Consider the following 21,345-nt stretch of genomic DNA (forward strand, 5'->3'; position numbering starts at 1 on the left):
AAAAAAGCGACATCAGCCTTTATCCCCAATTGAACGACAGTTGCAAGTAAGTAAAGTCTGAAGTGCACTAGATCATATTAATAGATCTGTTCAAATACTAGAACAGTTGACATAACACTTCTGATCTTTGTAGAAATAGTGTAGGCTGTTGGTATTGCTAGATGAAACTTCTTTTTAGCAATATACCTCATTCTAATTTCACCTTTAAAAAGCTTGTATTGTTAGCATGGCATTTGGATTTTTACAACATCTCATATATCATTAAGCATTTGAAAATCAGTATAATTATAATTAAATCTAATGGTGGTTTGCCCTTCATCTGGAACTGAAATGAAAAAGTGGTTATAATATGCTATAGTAAATCATATAACAGGATTTTTGGTTGGAGTTTTCAGGATGAGTTTTTAGAACATGTTTTGTTTTTCAAATTCCCCACAGGAAAATTATTATTAAACTTCAAAAATTGCAAACAAAAATCCACCTTATTTTCCAACAAAATATCAATAATTAGGCACACACAAAAAGTCGGTATCTGATCGGACCAAAATACCAGAATTTAAAAAAAAAATGTTTTAAAGCATGGATTGCACAGAAAAAGATATATATGATACCGAAATAAGGGGCATATTTAAATTGAAATCAGAATGCACATCCTAGTTCATGGTGTAAAAACTGCATGTGATTTTTGCATCAAATGCAGTTTTACATCATAGCAAGAAAAACCCGGCAAAAATCGACATCATACTGTGGGAAATTAAAACAAAAGAATTTGGCGCACAAGGGTTTATTTTGTTTAGCGCTACATTAAAAAACATTTGCCAGCTTAACATAAAATTACTGTATATACTCACCTATTTGTCGATCCCGCCTATAAGTCGACCCCCATCCCCACCCCCACCCCCCCAATCTCAAGCAGTAAAATATTTTTTAAAATATTGACCCACTTGACATGACTTGGAAAAATCTTGTCAACTTGACAGTTGACATAAGATTTTGCCAAAAACAGTGAAAAGTGTCTTACCAGCATTTTCTAGTTATGCATATATTTTTATCTATACAGATCTATATATACTCTTCAAAAAAACGTAGGGGAACTCTAATAAGAATTTACAATTGCCAAACTTGTAAGGTATATTAGCTGTGGGGAATGGTCATATGATAATAGTGAATTATTTGGTCAAACATTGCAACCAGTAGTTCAGTATTACAATAGGTTTTATGACTACCAAAGATCTTGAAGGACGATTGGGGTCAGAAGTGAAATTTGAAAGTTGACATTTTTTTTATCAGTAAATCGCAAATTCAAACAATAAAAATGACTAAAAACAAAACAATAATAACTGTATGATCAACAGAATGAAAACGATTGACAGAAATAATGTTCCACAGTGATTAATGGACCGTCCTGGAAATTGTCAAAATTGAGAATGACACCCCATGCACGTGTACGGGGCAACTGCGTGATGCATGTGCAAACTATGGAATGTGTTTCGGTGTGTTAATAAACAGATCTGAACATTCTTTACTAGGATGTCTGTGGTCAAGACATGTTCGGTCTAATAGTTGATATTAACATTAATATTTCAGGTTCCCCTACTTTTATTGAAGAGTATATATACCCTGTATATATATATATATATATATATATATATATATATATATATACTTTCTTCATATGTCCAAACATAGCCAGCAATCTATGAATGGTTCATCCACCACTACTGGTACACATGAACTCCATTGTTAGTTTGTTGTTTCCTTCATTGTTTTCTAGCACTTTCTATACTAGGGCTGCACTTTGTAATATCAGCAAATACTGTCGATGTCAGTTATTTTTATATATTTAATTTTTTATTTTGAATTTGTGTCAAGACTTCAACTGCTCTCCCTCCCCCCCCCCCCCCCAGCCATATATCACTAATATGTAACATTGCATTTCATTCAGTCAATATGATAATGGTATGGCTATTATTTGGGTTGGGGGGTGAGGTATGAATAGATCGAAGTTTAAATAACATTTTAAATATATTAACCCCAAACTTACACTCTGCAGCACAGTTATTATTTGCTTCTGCAAAGTCTATAACTTTCAGTTTAAATGTTGCGTCGTAGGAACAGCTTTTACATTTTGGCATAATTATATACTTCTTTATACTGAGTGAATATAAATTTACAAACAGTATTCATGACAGAATACAAACTAATTATATTTATCAGTATGGACCTACATTAATGGTGATTGGTTAGGTCACATCACTAAATTAATTAGCCAGCCAATAAATACAAGTTATTTTTGTCTTCTTAATATTTAGCACTTTAGCATCATTATTGCTTAATTACTCAGCCAATAAAAACAAGCCACTGCTATCTACTTAATACTCATAGCTTTAGCCTCATTGTCAAATTCATAATGAGATCACACGAGAACAAAAGCAGGAAGTTGTATCCACATGTCTGGGTCAGACATCAGTGATATGTGGATTATTAAACAAAGGCTTGTTTGTGGTGAATTAGCAGTTAACGCATTGGTCACTTTTCCAGCTTACCATGGGCCTCTATCACACCACAAACTTTATTTGAACAAAGACACACACACTGTCTGTTGTAATGCTATTGATAGGGCAATTTACAATGCTACAGTTGTCATGTCACCAGGCAAATTTTTCAAAGTCGGTGTTTGTTTGTCGGTGCATATCAAATTTCAAGAATACAAACAACTTTTCATGATAGAAAGTAAATACATGCATTTTTATTAAGTAGTACTATTTCTGGAAGATGGAAAGTTTTGTTCAATGAGTACCGTTCCAAAAGTATTGAGCTGCGTAATTATTATGAGGTCGATATGATCCAACATTGGATTTCCACATCATAAAAATTGTGTAATTTTTTTAACTTTTTTCTTTGACTCAACTATAAGTCGATCGCCCATTATTTTTGATAACATTTTGATGCTAAACACTTGACTTATAGGCGAGTATATGTGGTAGCCAATTGTTTTTAAATTCTACAATTGTTGAATTTGGCGGGTGCCAGAGCTAGCCCTGCCCTGGTAGCTTCCTTTCCTCTCCTCTGAGGTCCACTTTTTCTCCATTCTCACATCTCTGTTTCAACTTATTTTACCATCCATCTCCACTTTCCTGTCTTTGTCTCTTTCACAGGTGTACATGTTTTGTGACATTTCGTATCTCACATCCACTGTTTGTCATCAATAGTGAGATCTGTTGTATAGCTAGCAGCATGCTCCAGTGATATGATATTGTTTTTTCATCTTTAATTTAGAAACATTCTTGCTTGTAATATATACCCACTTGTTTCACACTAACAACTAACTATTAACCCCTGCTAGACAAACAACCCAGATAGCTGAGAGTGCTCCTAGCACAGTATGTTTGAACCGTAACTGGGTATATATTCTCAACAAAATTAATTAAGGGCCTGTTGACTTTAGTATTATGCTAGTATTATAATATGTGAGCAAGTTTTGATCACCAATGTTAAAAGTCCCAGACCCCAGTTTCAACCTGTAAAAATGGACACTAAGTTTGGTTAATCTACAAACCTGAAACACATTTGGACAGAGTGAAACATGAGTCTGTGATGTTTGAAGGGGGAAATACCCTTATAAAATAGTTCATACCCATAACTGTTACTTCTGAGAGGTACATGTACGTCCGGGGTTTTAAAAAAATATAAAAATGCATTTTGTGTTTTTATAAACACCAGGATAACCAGAAACACTTTGGATGTATGGAAATGGATAGTCTAAACAATACAATATAAGTAACTTCTGATTTTCATTACAAAAACGGTTAATAGTGAATAGTAAAAACTAGGAACTATTACTTTAACAATTATCAAAAATGCATGCATTGTATGTTATATAAACCTAAAAACAAATGTAATTTCAACCATAAAGAAAAAAAGCCAAACATATCCTTATGGTTTGACATGAGCAATTGCTCTTGCTTGCGCAAAGCTATTTCTGCATGGTTAAAAAATTGCTTGCCCCATCACAACTGATACCACTCTTTTATTTAACTGTTTATTACTGGGAAGTTGACATTTGAAACAATTGGTCTCCTGCATAATTTCTAGAGAGCAGTTTATTGATTTTCAAACCATAAGCACTCTTTCTGCAGGCCCATAATTAATTTTACTGAGTACAAGTACACAAATAAATTTTTAAAAATGAGCAAGTTGTATGTAAGGAAAGGCAAATTTGTTAGGTTTAAGAGAAATTAGAGACAGTGGCTGTTAGTAATAAATCAACATGGAAACAATGGATAGTCACGGCAGTAGATTGATATCAAAGTGGTTTTACCAAGGGCCATATAAGTAGCATCTCTGCTTTTCAAGATATGGGAGAAATGCCTCATTGGTGAATAGTTGACCATTCTGTGTTTAACAATTAATGTCTACTTATTTTCTCTTCTTTTTTTCTTCTTTTTCTTCTTTTTTTTTGTTGACAAGAAAACTACAATTATATTGGTTTAAACATACTTTTTTAATCACTGACAAAAATGGATTAAAAACAGATAAAAAGTTGTGTTCAGTAAGTTTAATATTGTTATTAAATAATAGATATCAAAGAAAGTGAAGAAGCTTTATTCTTGAAGTATTTGATTTGAATAATTATGCAGTTTTGAACATTTAAATGAGTGGTAGTTTCTTTGACAAGTGTTTTGGTTATGAATAAAGACAATGTTGCATGGATCATGTGACTTGAAATATGCATTGTGTTTATCTCTTCAGCAAATGCTACTAACCATAAACTGTTTTGTAAACACTGTCAAAGCTAGAATTAGCCATAAATTAATTGTATATATAAAAATATATGGGATATGAGGACTAGGTAGATGATTTAATACAGTACTTTTCAGGAAAAATTAAGTGTGATTGTGATGGGCCATTTATTAGGTCAACTTCCATGCAAACCTGCCATTAAGTTTAATAAATGAGTAAAAACAGTGCTAATACTTCAGTATTTTTCATTTGACTTGAGTGATACTGTTTATATATAAATATGTGCAAGTATGTTGACTGCTGTAAGTTAGCTGATTTTTATAATAAGCTTTTTATATTTGTCACGCATTATACAGTGTTTACTTAGATTTGCTAGGAAAAGTAACAGGAGATTTTGTCACCTGCTGGTTGTGGTCTTCGTCTTATGTATACTATTAAATATTTTCTGTATTACTATATGATGGATTTCTGGGAGGAAACGGTGTACTCTGGTTTACCTGTTTCACTTGGCTGTGATAGAAAAGTAATAAAGTGTGCCTTGTTTCAGACTGAAGATTCCGACTGGAGCAAGCCCTACACATCTACTCTCAGTGCGAGCCAGTCACTACCAAGAGGTTTGTATTGGCTTTGTTGTCCACATGCTTCAAAATCAGACCTGAAAATCTTCTGTGCTTTTCTGGAATTGTCGATTTTAGAACTTGTTCATTGATAAAACACTCTTAGTAACCCTCTACCTTTTTAGGACCTTGCAAAGTTTTTGAATTTGTTCTATGTCATTTCTGTCCCTTCAAAATAAACATTGCTGTATATATGCTGTACATATCCTACCTTTCAACATTTTATTACAGGTAATATGAAGCATGGGATTTGAAAATAAATAGTTCTTTATATTTTTAATTTAAAAGATAATGTTAAAAAATTATTTTGTCCTTACATGTAATTTTATATGTTACGTGTTAACACTACATTTATGCAGCTCATTTGTCATTTATAGGAACAACTTTTCAAGAAGATGTTATTGGACAGACTACAGACAGAGAGGTGATGAAAAAAATATTTATGTTAATTATAGAAAATTTTGTATCAGTTTTGTAGAAACAAAAGGTTATAATGGACACATATTTACACCATATATATTATTTTCTTTCTCCACTCTTCTTCATGTTTCTGTTTTCTGTAGTTCTGCTATAAAATGTGTTTGATAAGTGAAGAAACTTACTTTACAATATGACTTAAATTTTGTTTCTGCATTAACTGGTGGCATAATATGTTTAATGTCATTGAAAATAAAGTTATGTATGGTACAAGGTTTAATATTCATGGGTGTGCAGCTTGCTAGATTACAGCTGTCAAAATAAAGCCGAAAGGTATTTCATTTTCATTGAATTTTTTAAAATTAAAAATGCATTTTAAAGAGTTACGCTATGATATAAATGATTATACAACTGAATATTTACCAGTTTTCACTAATTCCACATTTCTGCTTCGAAAAATGTAAACATCCAATTTTTGAAGTAGAAGATAAGTGGCCAAACTTTAATATTAGTAAAGATTATTTTAGTCAGTGTGAGTAGTAACATTTAACTCCACAAAAAATAAACACTTGAGTATATTAATAATGTTGGGTTTTTTTTAGATTGAAATGAGAGCCAAAATGATTGAGGCTAAATATCATGAAGAAAAATTGAAATTACAACAAAAACATGACACAGCTGTCCAAAAAGTGAGTGCTTCTTGATTACACATTAAAACTAACAAATTAATAAACCATAGATAATAATGTACTATCAGATAGAATCATTCAAGTGTGGGGACTTCTTTACCGTTAATTAGTACTGTTTCTTTTTTTGTAACATGACCTCTCACATATTGGATCCTCTCCCATGTCCATTCCAGTTGACTGGTTTGAAGGAATGGAGCAAATGCAATAAGGAAGATGTTAGATTAAGTATTCATGGAAAAATATAATGATAAATGTTTCTTTAGTTTTCAACATCAGGTGGGATAGATGCAGGATTTTCTAGAAGATGGGTGCCTTTTAAGAAAAGGGCACAAACAGTATTCAAAAACGTACCATATATATTTTAGACAGTCTTCCAGGCAACCAAGACAATACATCTGCCCCAATAAAAGGAAAATAAAATTATCATATACATTTGTCAATGATTGAATGTTGGAAGCATTTTAGAGTTTGATGATGGAGTGCACACACCCAACATCCCACCATGTGTGTCCACAACTGCTTGGATGTAAAATAATTAATTTGTATGTGTTTTAATTCTTAACTTACACTGAGAAATAACACCAGTGTAATGTTTTTGTAATGACAAAATCTAGTTCATTTTGCCCCAAAACACAAAATACAAGATGTGTTTCAGATTCTTGATAGAAAAAATGCAGAAATTGAAGATGTAAAAAGTCACTATAGAGGGAAAGCCAGTGACTTGGAAGAAACAGTAACAAAGCTTGAAAGAAAAAGTATGTATAATTAATACCTTTTGTTTGATCTTTGTTTTTAATATTTCACCCTTATTTTTTGCTATTATTCATGGGCTGTGACTGGTACACTGTTTTATGTACCCTCTATTTGCAAAGCATATTTATATTTTTCTGTTAGCACATAAGATGTAAAATACTGTCACATGCGATATCATTCATAAGATTGTAAATAAGAAGGGGTCAGTACTATGATTGACATAATAGTGGGTGGCCAAGTAACAAGGAGCGAATGGATTTTTTAAAAAGGGACTTAATTTTACTCATTGTATTTTGATGTAAGGCTTCAATATTAATTAGATTATAAAAAATTAACTTTGAACATTTTAATTTTAAGTTCATTCGTTGGTGAAGGAATCTCAGGTACTGAGAGAGACCAAAGACAAACAGGTCACAGAACTGAAGAAACTCATAGATGAGACTAATATATCAAGGAAGGCAGAGTTTGACAAAAAGGTATCTGTTGTCACGGTGATCCTCATGTTTCCAAGTAGAAGGTTGCTTTATTCTGAGTAGGCAGCTATATTAAACACCTTTCTAAACAATACATTTAATCCGTAATCTAATCTATAAACATAGTCAGTGTGTACACTACAGTACCTATGAAATTCATTAGTTACTAGCTTATTTTGATAGGGAGTTGTGAAATAGTAATTTGCCATTAAAACTGAATCTTGGTTGGAGGCAGTAATGGCATGTGAACCAGGCACCTCTGAGCCTAGAGGCTAATGGATTGACCATTACACCACAGGCTGATTTAAACTGTGTTAAAATAACATAATAGGTAACTGAGACTACAGGCATCTTGAGGTGGCAGAGTTTTTGCTGCTAACATTAAATGAATGTGGTATGGTAGGATAGGATAAGATGGACATTTGTGAGAGTTTGCACTCTTCATTGCCAAGTCCTAAATACATTGATTATATATGTATCACTACAAAGCATGTTCAAAAATTCTTTCTATAACATGTTAGTTTTATAGTTTAAAGTGACAGACCCTAGTTTTTAAACACTACGACATATGTTTTACTATTATAGCTGTTTTTGATCATTTAAATTGGAAGTACTTATATTTTATTGTTTAGAATGTTAATTTTAGTTCACCTAAGTGGGCCCATTGGGCCATTTCTCGCTCCAGCCAGTGCACCACGACTGGTATATCAAAGTTCGTGGTATGTGTTATCCTGTCTGTGGGATGGTGCATATAAAAGATCCCTTGCTGCTAATCAAAAAGAGTAGCCCATGAATTGGCGACAGCGGGTTTTCTCTATATATATCTATGTGGTCCTTAACCATATGTCCAACACCATATAACCGTAATTGAAATGTGTTGAGTGCATCATTAAATCAAACATTTCCTTCCTTCCTCGCAATTATAACCTTATCCAAATGTGTCTCGGTCATCCACTTCCAGTCACAGGGCTACCTCTTCCTCCTGTTCATTTTGTATTTGTCATAGCAGTGTGTTTATAATCCAACCTCTTCTTGCCACTGCAGCTGCATGATGCTCATTCTGAGTTTGAGAAGGAGAAGTTTGAAATGCAGAAGCAACACACAAAGAATATTCAGGAAATTCTCGATGACACTAACTCGAGGCTGCAGCGCATGGAGCGAGAATACGTCCAGCAGACTGAGTCAACAGTAAGAATTATACAAGAATATTTATTTTGGGACTGACTCTGGTTCTGGAAATTGTGTTTAAGTTTGTAACTGGTTACGTTTTTAAACTTATAATAGTGTAACAAAATGGAGGAATGGATCTCTTTATGGTTAAAGTTCCAATATTGGGTATATTATTAATTTTTAAAATTGGGTAACCCATATCATTTTGTATAACCTATTATGACCATGTGAATGATGTCCTAAATTTAATGTGTAAACATGAAATGGGTTACACAAAACTAGACCATCGTTTGTGCAGTTTTCAGAGTCGTGCTATGATAATGTTGTCTTGTCATGTATATGAAAAAATACAAATTTGTGAAAAGAGTGGCTTCCCATAGAGGGATTCCTAAGGACTTTTAGTATATTATTCTTGGGCCTTGAAGAAATGCATGGGATTGAAATAAATTCTGTTGCATTTTGTTCCAAGTTGAGTAAAAAAATGTTTTTAGATAGATTGCCTGACCTGTTGTGTTAATTTCAGATATCTCCTGGTGTATTTATTGATGTAATACGTTTACCACAGACATTAACATATTGAGTGATTTACTTGATAGTTTTACCACAGACATTAACATATTGAGTGATTTACTTGATAGTTTTACCACAGACATTAACATATTGAGTGATTTACTTGATAGTTTTACCACAGACATTAACATATTGAGTGATTTACCGAATAGTTTTACCACAGACATTAACATATTGAGTGATTTACTGATAGTTTTACCACAGACATTAACATATTGAGTGATTTACTTAATCAGGCGAGTGTTATAAAGGAGCTGGAGTCGCGTGTTCAGCAGCTCACAGAGGAGGTGGACAAGACCATCCAACAGAAGGTGAGCCTGGAGGAGCAGGTCATCACCATGGAGACGAGGTCGAGCCAGCTGAACGAGGAAGTGAATGACCTGCGTGACCGTCTGCTGCAGGAGGAACGCGACCACCAGACCACGCTGGCGGGCCACGAGCATGAGATGAGGACTCTGAAACACAAGACCGAGGCCAGCCTTGAATTCCTTAAACAGGAGCAGACCATGTCCGCTGCCAAGGTCAGACTTGTACTGTGCACGTTTCAGTATAGTAGTTTAAAGATTGTCTTATCAATATTTAAAAAAATTTCATGACAGTTGCATGATGGCAAATTTCCAACAGATTTTTAAAAATTAATTTTTGTTTTGAAATGTAAAAATGATATCTTGAGCACATTATAATAAAAGGAAATCACTGTAGAGTGACGAGGTTAAACAGTTATTGCACACATGATTTACACACATCTGTTCATAATCTTTCACAGCCAATAATTGGCTGCTATTTTAATAGATATGTCATGTGGATATTTCTGTTTTCTATTTTTAGCAACAATTTGGGTTTTTAACAATACATATCTAAATAGATATTTTCAAGTGAATTATCCATAGATTATATGCACAATTGAAAAATTTGTCGTTATTTATGACCAAAAATGTTTTTAAAATAGTGTGGGCCCAATCCCCCGAAAAGAGTTTCTATAATGTAATAGCCTAACTGTGCCTTCCCTTTTTCTACTTAAATAAAATAGTTTTAGTCCCACCGTGACATCAACTTTTAATGTTTTGTGTTTAGATCAGTTTCTCACAAACTATAAGTCCTAGGTCAATAAAACTTTGTTTATAGTTGCACCTATGGATGTTCATCACAGTGTACCTAAAACCTTTATGGTGGGCAAGACATTTTTTTTTTTGCTTATGTAACTAGCCCTGAGGCCTGATTTGTCAGTCGCGTCAACAGTCCTAAGTTTTATAATGTTTTCAAAATTGAATACATTTATTTTGTTTAGGCAATGGACACAATAGAAGACCTGCAACAGCAAGTGGAACATACCAAGAAACTTCTTAAGGATACAGAGGAACAGCGGCAAAGACAAATGCGGGTCAGTCAGCTTTATTATCTATTGCTGTTTTATGGTTCTAACAGGTGTTTGGGGGTTTTCTTATAGTTAATACATTTATTTGATGTGTGGGATCTAGTTCAGTGGTTAGAGCTTTCACGTGAAGCGTGATTGGACAAAGGACTGATGCTTTAAATTCATAAATTTTGGAATCTGCTAAATGATTTAGACATGTTATGGAGACATCTTTTCAAACATTTCATCGTATTAAATTGTTTTTGTTTTGTTTTTAATTAAAGTATACTTTTATATTTATTTTATTAATTATGACTTGATTGTTACAGGAGCTTGAGCAGGTTCACCAGCAAGATAAGCTGCATTTAGAAAACCTCCATGACAAAGAGGTACATTATATATTACAATATACAGTATCTTAGGCCATGTTAAAATGTAATCATATTCATATACTTACCTTTGTATGACATCCAATAGCCCAAGTGCATTTTTGTGCTTGGGTGTCATTAAACATTCATTCATTCATGCATTCATGCATTCATTCATTCATTCATTCATTCATTCATTCATGATAAAATGTTTGCTGTAAGTCATTATTATACTATATTAGTGATGGGTAGACAAAATCCAACATATGGCTGTGGAAGAAGAATGTATGGCTTTTTAGGAAGTCCTGGTATTATATCTCAAAATCCATTTTATGTCAAACAAAAAGAGTATGCGCCTCAAGAACTAGGGTAAATGACTTTAATAGTGTAGTTTGGTGAGCTGTACTATGGTGTTAATCATATGGAATCACTGTATCTGTATCTTAGATATGATCTATTTTGTAGATCCACAGTATGAAGAAAGAACTGGAGCAGCTGGACCAAGATTCCCAGAAGAAGATTAAAAGACTTGAACAACTCATTTTGTGAGCTTTTTACTGCTTTTGAGTGTGTACTTTTCAGTTTGGCCACTGTGATATGTTATTGTACGATAATTAAATTTTTGTTAAATTAATTACAATTTAATGCCATCCCATTGGTCGATCCATAGCAACTTGAGTGTGTTCATTGAACATTGAACATTAAAATAACGTCATGGATTGTCGAATTTGATATTGGTAATTTGTCTTACTGAGCGTTATTGTTTAAGAACCAAACAATAATTCAAAATAAAGTATGGACTTTCAGTGTTATTTTTTTATTATTAGTAAGTATGTTTGAAATTAAATTATACGTATTGAATGTTGTTTCTTTTATGTTCAGCTGGGTATGAATAAATAAAATCATCCACAAACAGGCTTCACCGATTTACACTGTTTGCGGATGATTTTTTTTTATCATATCCTGATGAACATAAAAGAAATAACACACAATCTTTTAAACTTTTAAGATGTAAAAATTATTGTTATTATCCTTATGGTACTATACACTTTAGTTCATTCAAAAACAGGCATCCCACCTTTTCACATTGTCACAAAATGTTAAAACACATATGTTGTCTTTTTCTATTGTTTATAATAATTTCTTTGGGTCACAGTACAGTATATAGTATTCTTTGACATAATTTTCCATAATCATTTGATATTGATGGTGTTGAAAATGTTTATTCAAGACATGAACCACAGCATACCCTGCATCAAAAATACCTGTAGCCAAATGGGATTTTTATTAGCTATAATGAAAATGTTTTAGCCAAAATTCTTTTACGCAATAAAGTATAGAGTTTTTATATACATGTATGTATATGAAAAATAATTTTTTACAGCTAATTATGTACAAACTGGCATAATTCTGAACAACAAAACTGTATTTCCTGAGCAAAATTGTATCTCTGCAAAGGGCAGTCTAAAGGACATGAGGCAAGTTCGTGATTGCTTCCAAGATCCGCTATCAGGTGTTCATCCTTAAGAGGACTGCCATCTTTTATAATGTTAGAATTTCTATATTTAAAACATACAGAGATTAGTTGCAATTATAACTGCATATAGGCATCCAAAGACAGCAAAAGGGATTGGGACAGTTGATATATTACTTAGCACGTGGGGGTGGTGGTGCACTATCTGTTAACATCTGTGACATTAAATCAACAAAAGTACAGAAATATGGGAGTGGGTGGATGTTTATGGCAACACACCACCATTCGTTGTGTCATTACTTGCTGTTGCAGCTTAATATAGTCCACTTTTAGAAATAGTTCATCATAAAAAAAAATACTACAAAATTCTGATATACTTTTTGAAATGTTTCTTTGATGTTTACATGTAGGTTGACCTCTGTAGTATCTAAATAACCCATTGGTTTGAAGTAACTTGTTCTATGTAGTACCAACTGATAACAACTGTGCAAGTGGTATGGTGCCACTTGTGTAACAGCAATGTGAGGCGGTGGTCGAGCATAGGGGACATTAATTGAAAATTTTGTGGTCAACCTATGTTGATTTTTTACACGGTTCATGTCAGTTGAGAGCACTCCCTAAAATTAGTAGTCACATGACCCTCTCAACAGTGTTGTATTTTTCACAGAATATATTCTGACAGAAATTGTATTGAACTGCATGGAGTAATTAATGGTGGTGGGTTTTTTCTTTCCTTTCTTCTCTTTTTCTTTTTCCAAATAAAATATTTCTTTAATATAGCATTCTTTATGTTGGTTTAAGTTGCTGCTCTTTTTTTCTGCTTTTAAAAAAAAAATAACCCATCAATTCCTCCTCCTCCTCCCGGGCAACAATTTTATAATTTGCACCATGTTGTTGCTGTTGGTGATTTTAACATCAATCAGTTCCATTTCCACATTGCAATGTACTGATTTTCTCAGTGTTTGATTTTCTATTTTTTACATTTTGCCTAACACCTTTACTCAGACTGAAAATAAAATATTTGTTGATTTTAGAGAAAAGGAGAAAGAAAACACAAAGTTACAAGAACAAATCCATGCCCAGGCTGTCCAATCAGAGAAGGCCTTGCAGGAGTTCAAGGCACAGGTTGAGAAGAACCAGATTAAAGTTTACGATGACATGAAAAAACAGGTCATACACTTATATATTACACATTAAACTGAATAGGTTTTGTTTATCTATTTATTGGTTATTGTAAAATACCTGTTGAGAATCAAGCATTTTTATTATTTACTGTGGTAAATTATACTATCATTCAACTATCTACCTGATTTTACCTCGAGAAAAACAGAGATTGGTGGTCTCCTGAATCTATATGTCTATCTGTCCATTCATCCATTCTTTTCTTTTTTTCTTTTTTTATCATATAACAGGTTTTTTCTGTCAACTTAAAATTTAGAGATGTATTTCAACTTTGTATTTGTTTGAATTTTGTTTCAATGTTTGCAAAAAAATTTAGTATTATTTTTAGAAGTGTAATTGCTGTCATAAGTAGTTGTGTTCTAATCATAGAGTGCAATGTCAAAGTTCGACGTGCACTGTCAAATATTTATGGAGTAAAAAGCAGCTGTGGCTCTGATTGAAAGTAATATGTAACACTGATTATTTATGCTGTTGCCAATAAATTAATATATTTTTATTTAGTATACAATTATTATATAGTATACAATAGAGGTGAAAACCAGCTGCTCATATCACTTTTATTAGAAATTGTTTTAACATTATCAGCAATGGGAATTGACTTGGTTTAAAAGAACCATAAGTAATGTTATGAGATGAAAGTAAACTTGTTTTGCATTAGTAGTATATTATTCTGTTATGTTCTTATACCCTGTATTTACTTAATGATCAGAATAGTCCCTTTTCTTTCTGGGGCTGGATATATCTTAGTTGGTGAGCATTCGATCGGGTCAGTTGGTCACCTTTATGTTTACCTTTTCTGCCAAAGTCAAAATCTGTAATTATCTTTTACCGGTGAGCATAGTAGTCTCTTATATTGGTGGTTGTTCTTCAGTTATTATTTTTATTGGAACCTGACCTTGTTTTGCAGATGGACCAGGTTGAGAGTGATTTGAACAAGTCGAAGCAGTTGCGAGAGAAGCAGTGTAAGGAGTTCAGCAGACAGCTCGATGAACAGGCCTACAAACACGACCGAGAGGTATGCTTGTCCTGGCCGGCTATTCACTCCTACCTAATCAGGCCGGCATTGTCCAGACGTTACTTAGCTTAACCAGTAGTTAACAGACATTTTCTAAACTAAACCAAGAACCGAATCAATACAAATAGGGGTAGGATTTAGCTCAGTCGGTTGAGCACTCGCCTGAGGTGCATGTGTCGCAGGGTCGAACCACCTCCATAGATCAACTGAGTGGGGTTTTCTCGTTCCTCTGTTGACTGAGTCAGAATTACCAAATGTTTGACATCCAATAGCAGATGATTAATTAATCAATGTGATTAAGCAAAACAAACTTTAACTTTAACAGTACAAATAATAACTGAAGACATGATGTTGAAACTTGATTAAGAACAACAAGTATATTTTGTGTTTGTATAATATAATTAAAAGAAAAATCTTAAACTACCACAGGTTTTCTATCTTGGGTGGTTAAATTCTGCCCAACCTAATTTTCAACACATAGAAAAGAATAGAGGAACTAAAATGATGATTAAGCTGTTACAAACATTAGAATGATTAGAAATATAAATAATACATGAATGGCCATTAGATACCATTTATCTCACGAGTTGTTTTAAAATATATCTAACGAGCAAAAGCGAGTTTGATACGTTTTTAAACAACAAGTTGAGAGATAAATGATATCTAACACACAAAATTCAGTTTATTATTCTATTTCTTACATATCCTGAAAAACCAGTTTTTTTGCAAATTTTAACATCGTTTTCGACTAAAAGTTATTTACAGCCCTTGCACATGTAGCTAACTTACGCATCACAGACAAATGATTGTCAGGTTAACTATACGTCAGTGTAATCAATTTCGATTGTGCTGTTTTTGCATTGGATATATGGCATTTGTGACCTGGTCATCACCTAGGAGCAGCCAGTAGTATGTCTTGAAATTGTTAACACAAGTACATGGTTGTTAACTGTCTGTCTTGAGACGGATTTCCATCATCAGAGAAATTGTGGAAATTATTTTTTCAGAATCACTTCGGCCGTTTTCGGTTTCCGTAATGTCAACTCGATCGCTTCGGACGTTTTCTTTCCCCCACTGATCCCCTTTAGGGACCCATCCCAGGGTATAATCTACCATACATTTTGGGGCCGGTGAACGGCCCCATTCCCCTAACGTAAATTCCCAATCCAATATCGATTACGAACACGTGACAAACAACTCTGACCTGGATATGCAAATTAGTATATCCTGTTTTGATACAGTTTGTTGTATCGTAGTTTTTAGTAATAATGCCTACATTGTCTGATATAATACATTTTTGGTAGCATACAACTTTTTGTTTTAATCCATCCATTTGCGTTAACACATATTTGGGGTCTATCGCAACATGTCCAATCCGCTATTTACTTAGTCCGAACGGACGTAGAAAGTAAAAGTATTGACTTAATGTGCATCCTGCACTACCATTTGCTGTGCTATTTTAAGCAGACGATCTTATTTTGTTCAAAGGTGTGTATATATGTTTCGTACTTTTTTTTTCAGATATTATTATTATTATTTTTTTTTTTTTTAATAATTTTTGGTATGTTTTTTGTCATTAAACCCCCCCTATCCCCAAAAAAAAGCCGTTACTACAGTAGTTGTAAATTAAGTGAAAAAAACCCCTAATTTAAATGTGCTACTGACTTCCTTTGAAAGTAATGGCCGTACCCGATGTCACACCATGTGACGAACAGCACGTGTGAGTTTGAACACTGTTACAATGTAATAGTTCTGCTGGGAGATTATTAGATTGCGTATTATAGATATTGAAACTTAATCAAATTGATCCGGTAAAAAATTAACATTTACCGACCTGCGGTATGTTACTTTTTTATTATTTACGATTGAATAATGGGGTCATTCGAGAACTGCGCAACATGCACTAAGGAGAGTGGGAATTATGGGATGTGTGACAAAACATAATTGGGGGGGGGGGGGGTTATTGTGCAACGTAATGTTAATTAATAAAGTAAAATGCAACCAGTCATTGCCATTTTATTTTAACATATATGTATTACTACAGACCCCAAAGTAAAATGTGACACAGTCACAAAACATTACACGAGCGAGAGGGGTATTAAAACTGCAAGATTTTGCGTTACGTATTGTTAAATGGACACAAAGATCAACAGAGGACTATTCAACGTTAGCGTAATGCAGTATCAGACATTGGCTTTTACCCAATTTTTAACGGCCATAATGAATTTACAATAAGACTAGGGCGACCCGATGTAAATGTATTTGAATATTTGATGTGCCGTCCATTAGCTGGTGGTCAAGCCTAAATAAATAATATCAAGTAATAATGCAAACTTTTAAAAAATGCCCGTAGTTTATGAAAGAACACCCCAGCAAATGTCAGCCTAATAGGACTATTTTTTATTAATATAGGTTCACTGCAGGACCCATCAAATTAATGTTTTTGTCCAATAAAAAAAAAAAAAAAACAGAGTTTGGGTTAGGAGAAATACATGTTTAAAGTGGACTACAATTGTCATATAAAACACTACCATTTTGAATGGTGATATAATCATGGCACTGACATCCACCATCTAAATGCCCTGTACCTTGAAATTTCAGTCACAGCATTTTACTTTTGTTAACAGCCATGCAAGTACATGTGAAAACAAGTATGTGTTATCAAAAATAATGAATGATGTTCTCACCAATGGGTGTGTAAGAAAAACATTTATGTGGTATGATTTTTGTATGATATGAAATGATGTGAAGTCTTGACTTGTAGCTCCAGGAGCTGAAGCAGAGGTATGAGAATGAAAAGTCACAGCTGCTGCGCGATTTCCACGTCCAGAAGGAATACATGATACAGGAACATGAGCGAGATCTGGATGTGTTGAAGGAGATGAACCGCAAGGAAATGCAGGAGCTGGAGACCAGGCTCAGCAGCAGACATGAGAAAGATTCCAAGGTAAAGCAATTTACTGTGTAATCCTTGATGGTGCATCATTAGGTCATCTTGGCTGTTTTTAACAGTGTTTTATTTACAAGGTGAAGTAATTTACTGTGTAATCCCTGATGGTGCATCATTCGGTTATCTTAGCTGTTTTTAATAATGTTTTATTTACAAGATGAAGCAAGTTACTGTGTAATCCTTGATGGTTCTTCATTAGGTCATCTTGGCTGTTTTTAATAGTGTTTTATTTAGAAGGTGAAGCAAGTTACTGTGTAATCCTTGATGGTTCTTCATTAGGTCATCTTTGCTGTTTTTAATAATGTTTTATTTACAAGATAAAGCAAGTTACTGTCTAATCCTTGATGGTTCTTCATTAGGTCATCTTGGCAGTTTTTAATAGTGTTTTATTTACAAGGTGAAGCAAGTTACTGTGTAATCCTTGATGGTGCATCATTAGGTCATCTTAGCTGTTTTTAATAATGTTTTATTTACAAGGTGAAGCAATTTACTGTCTACTCCTTGATGGTTCTTCATTAGGTCATCTTGGCTGTTTTTAATAGTGTTTTATTTACAAGGTGAAGCAAGTTACTGTGTAATCCTTGATGGTGCATCATTAGGTCATCTTGGCTGTTTTTAATAATGTTTTATTTACAAGGTGAAGCAATTTACTGTCTAATCCTTGATGGTTCTTCATTAGGTCATCTTGGCTGTTTTAATAGTATTTTATTTACAAGGTGAAGCAAGTTACTGTGTAATCCTTGATGGTGCATCATTAGGTCATCTTGGCTGTTTTTAATAGTATTTTATTTACACGGTGAAGCAAGTTACTGTGTAATCCTTGATGGTGCATCATTAGGTCATCTTGGCTGTTTTTAATAGTGTTTTATTTACAAGGTGAAGCAAGTTACTGTGTAATCCTTGATGGTGCATCATTAGTTCATCTTGGCTGTTTTTAATAGTATTTTTTTTACAAGGTGATGAAACATACTGTGTAATCCTTGATAGCACATCATTAGGTCATCTTGGCTGTTTTTAATAGTGTTTTATTAGTCCCCTACCGGTCCAACTGGAGGGGACTATAGGTGTCGTCTCCATCTTTCTCTCTGTCTGTCTGTCATTCCATCTGTGACACATATAGTTTTCCAGATGTTATTTTTAGAGTGCCTTGAGATATTGAGCTGTGTATAGCTTTATCATGTACTGTTGCAGATCAAGTGTGACTTTCATGGCGATTTACCCATTTTTGATAGAGTAATGGCCCTTAAACTTAGGAGATACCAAAATTTGTTATCCAGATTTATTTATTTTACAATGTCTCAAGATATTGAGCTTAAATTTTGTATATAGTTTTATCATGTACTGCTAGAGATCAAGTTTAACGTTCATGGCAATTTACCCATTTTTCACAGAGTTATTGTTCTTAAAATTAGGATATATAAAAATTAGTTGGGCCTGGTAGGGGACATGTATTGCAGTATTCTCAAAATGCTTGTTTCCAAGATGATGAAACATAATGTGTAAACCTTGATGGTACATCAGTTATGTCATCTTGTTGGTTTTGAATAGTGCTCTATTTTTATTTATCTTCTGGTGTAAAAGATGTAGCACTGGTAAGATTTTAGGTTGGTACGGTACTGGGTTTGTATGGGCTCTCACCCAAAATGATGCAGGGGTGTCTATAAACATTCATTCATTTGAACCCAGAGTGAAGGCACCATGAGATTAAATGGGCAAATGCACTCCATATATATTGAACAGTACTCCACTGATGGCATATAAGCATCATGGTATGTGTTATTCTATCTCTGAAAAAAAAGGTCATATAAAAATAACATAAGCAGAAATATTTTATGTGGTAACATTTCCTTCTCTAACCCATTAAAATCTGTCATTGGGAGACTGCACGGGCCTCTAAATTGCACTCATACAATACTGAAATCTTAACTGTATATAACCACAAATTAAAATAAATGATCATAACAATTATACACCAGACATTTTTTCTCCAACTGAAAGAGGTGCCGTTTTTGTTGAGACCACTGAGCCCTGGTGATTTCCTAGCAACTGTGCTGTTGGTGTAATCGTGTGCTTTTGGAAGAGAGTGTGATGGCCGTTTCTTCCAACTACTTATGAAGCTGCATAAAGTTCCATAATACTAGTGGTAATTGATTTTGTGAACCTTGGAGCACAAATTCTTTAGCAACTCTTGATTTTGTAAGCTGTCAAAAAAGATGGAATAAAAGAGAAAAAGATTTCTTTAAAAATCATTAAATCACTTATTACAAAATGAACACCATCATGTGCAGCTTTATGCATACTTGTTTTATTTCCAGACCATCTCTGAACTGGAAGCTCAAGTGCGAGAACTGAGGGAAGAGCTCGTTCAGTCCAACCAGCTGAGGAAACAGCAGCTGGTCGAGCTGGGACTGCTCCGAGAAGAGGAAAAACAAAAGATGCAGAGAGACCATGAGGCCGAGGTTTGTAATGATGGTAAAGCCGTCACAAAGAATCACAGTTTGTCATCATGGGCTTTACTGTCTCATGATTAATTCAGCCTATGCTATGATTGTTTTGAAAGTTAAATTAACTTAGTAGTTTGCCTATCTTTACACAGTAATGGTTGTAAGTCTTGTTGCTTTCAGACAGCTAGTTAGTATCCATTAATAAACTTTTTTAATTATACCAGTTTTGAAATTCAAGATACTATGAATTAATAGCATTCAGTTGGTGTTGTTTCTTCGAAAGCTAATTTGTGACATTTGTTTCTGCATGTCTATTCTTTTATCAAGATGATGTTTTTATATTGCCTTCAAAATGTAAGATTCTAAGTGATTTGACAGTGGAAGAAGACTGCAATAACTTGAGTTTAAAACCCCCACATTTTTCATGTTAATTGTCAGGCAAGGCACTTTGCAGTTTCTGAATAGAGCAGGTATTCTGTGAAGATTGAGTTACAGAGCTTGCACCATCCCACAATCACTTGTTATTACACAGATGTTGTACCCTTATTCCATTTTGACTGTTCCCATACCCATTACTTTAGGCTAGATATAACCCTGCCTCTAACATTAGTGTATTGTTAGGTGGCAACAAAATAATTGCATTGAAATCATTGCGACATTATATGATTTTATAATTTTATGGTTGTTATAATAAGACTTTGAAAATGATCTGATAGATTCAGTATTTCTGACAACGTAGGTGTTACGGTTACGCAGTGAACTAGAGCAGCAGAGACTGGAGCTGCAGAAGACGCACAGCACGGAGATGGAAACCATGCTGGAGAAGGTAAATCTCTTTGTTTGGTCATACGAGTAGTGTGTCAGTGTGTGGGATGAGAATCAAAGGGAAATAACTCTTTCAGTGACTTTGCTGTGAAATTGTGAAAAGCCATTAGTGTCTAATAAGCAACAAAAGAAATTTGAGGTGCAATATAATAATAGAATAGGTTGCGGATGTGAAATAGAAGAACATTGGAATTTAAAAGAAGAGAGTTTTTAATTAATGTCATATATAATTTACAATGTAGGATACAGGGTATTTGTATTACATTTTATGTTTAAAAAAAATTGTCTCGCAGAGTATATT

The 21,345-nt window shown here is 33.8% G+C and overlaps 1 protein-coding gene across 3 annotated transcripts in view; it reads left to right on the forward strand.

Annotated features, from left to right (window-relative positions):
* Positions 1 to 21,345, forward strand: part of LOC121378356 (centrosomal protein of 112 kDa-like) — an 82,013-nt gene that overhangs the window by 43,089 nt on the left and 17,579 nt on the right. For all 3 annotated transcript variants that reach the window (XM_041506483.1, XM_041506484.1, XM_041506486.1), the window contains 15 exons: positions 5,291 to 5,357; positions 5,738 to 5,784; positions 6,380 to 6,466; positions 7,122 to 7,221; positions 7,577 to 7,695; positions 8,737 to 8,880; positions 9,669 to 9,953; positions 10,721 to 10,813; positions 11,116 to 11,175; positions 11,620 to 11,699; positions 13,663 to 13,798; positions 14,718 to 14,825; positions 17,590 to 17,772; positions 20,091 to 20,234; positions 20,959 to 21,045. In XM_041506483.1, the coding sequence (XP_041362417.1) occupies positions 5,291 to 5,357; positions 5,738 to 5,784; positions 6,380 to 6,466; positions 7,122 to 7,221; positions 7,577 to 7,695; positions 8,737 to 8,880; positions 9,669 to 9,953; positions 10,721 to 10,813; positions 11,116 to 11,175; positions 11,620 to 11,699; positions 13,663 to 13,798; positions 14,718 to 14,825; positions 17,590 to 17,772; positions 20,091 to 20,234; positions 20,959 to 21,045 (1,740 nt within the window). The remainder of the gene's footprint in view (positions 1 to 5,290; positions 5,358 to 5,737; positions 5,785 to 6,379; positions 6,467 to 7,121; positions 7,222 to 7,576; positions 7,696 to 8,736; positions 8,881 to 9,668; positions 9,954 to 10,720; positions 10,814 to 11,115; positions 11,176 to 11,619; positions 11,700 to 13,662; positions 13,799 to 14,717; positions 14,826 to 17,589; positions 17,773 to 20,090; positions 20,235 to 20,958; positions 21,046 to 21,345) is intronic.

The sequence above is a fragment of the Gigantopelta aegis genome, chromosome 8, assembly GCF_016097555.1.
Source record: "Gigantopelta aegis isolate Gae_Host chromosome 8, Gae_host_genome, whole genome shotgun sequence".
Classification (NCBI taxonomy): Eukaryota; Metazoa; Mollusca; class Gastropoda; order Neomphalida; family Peltospiridae; genus Gigantopelta; species Gigantopelta aegis.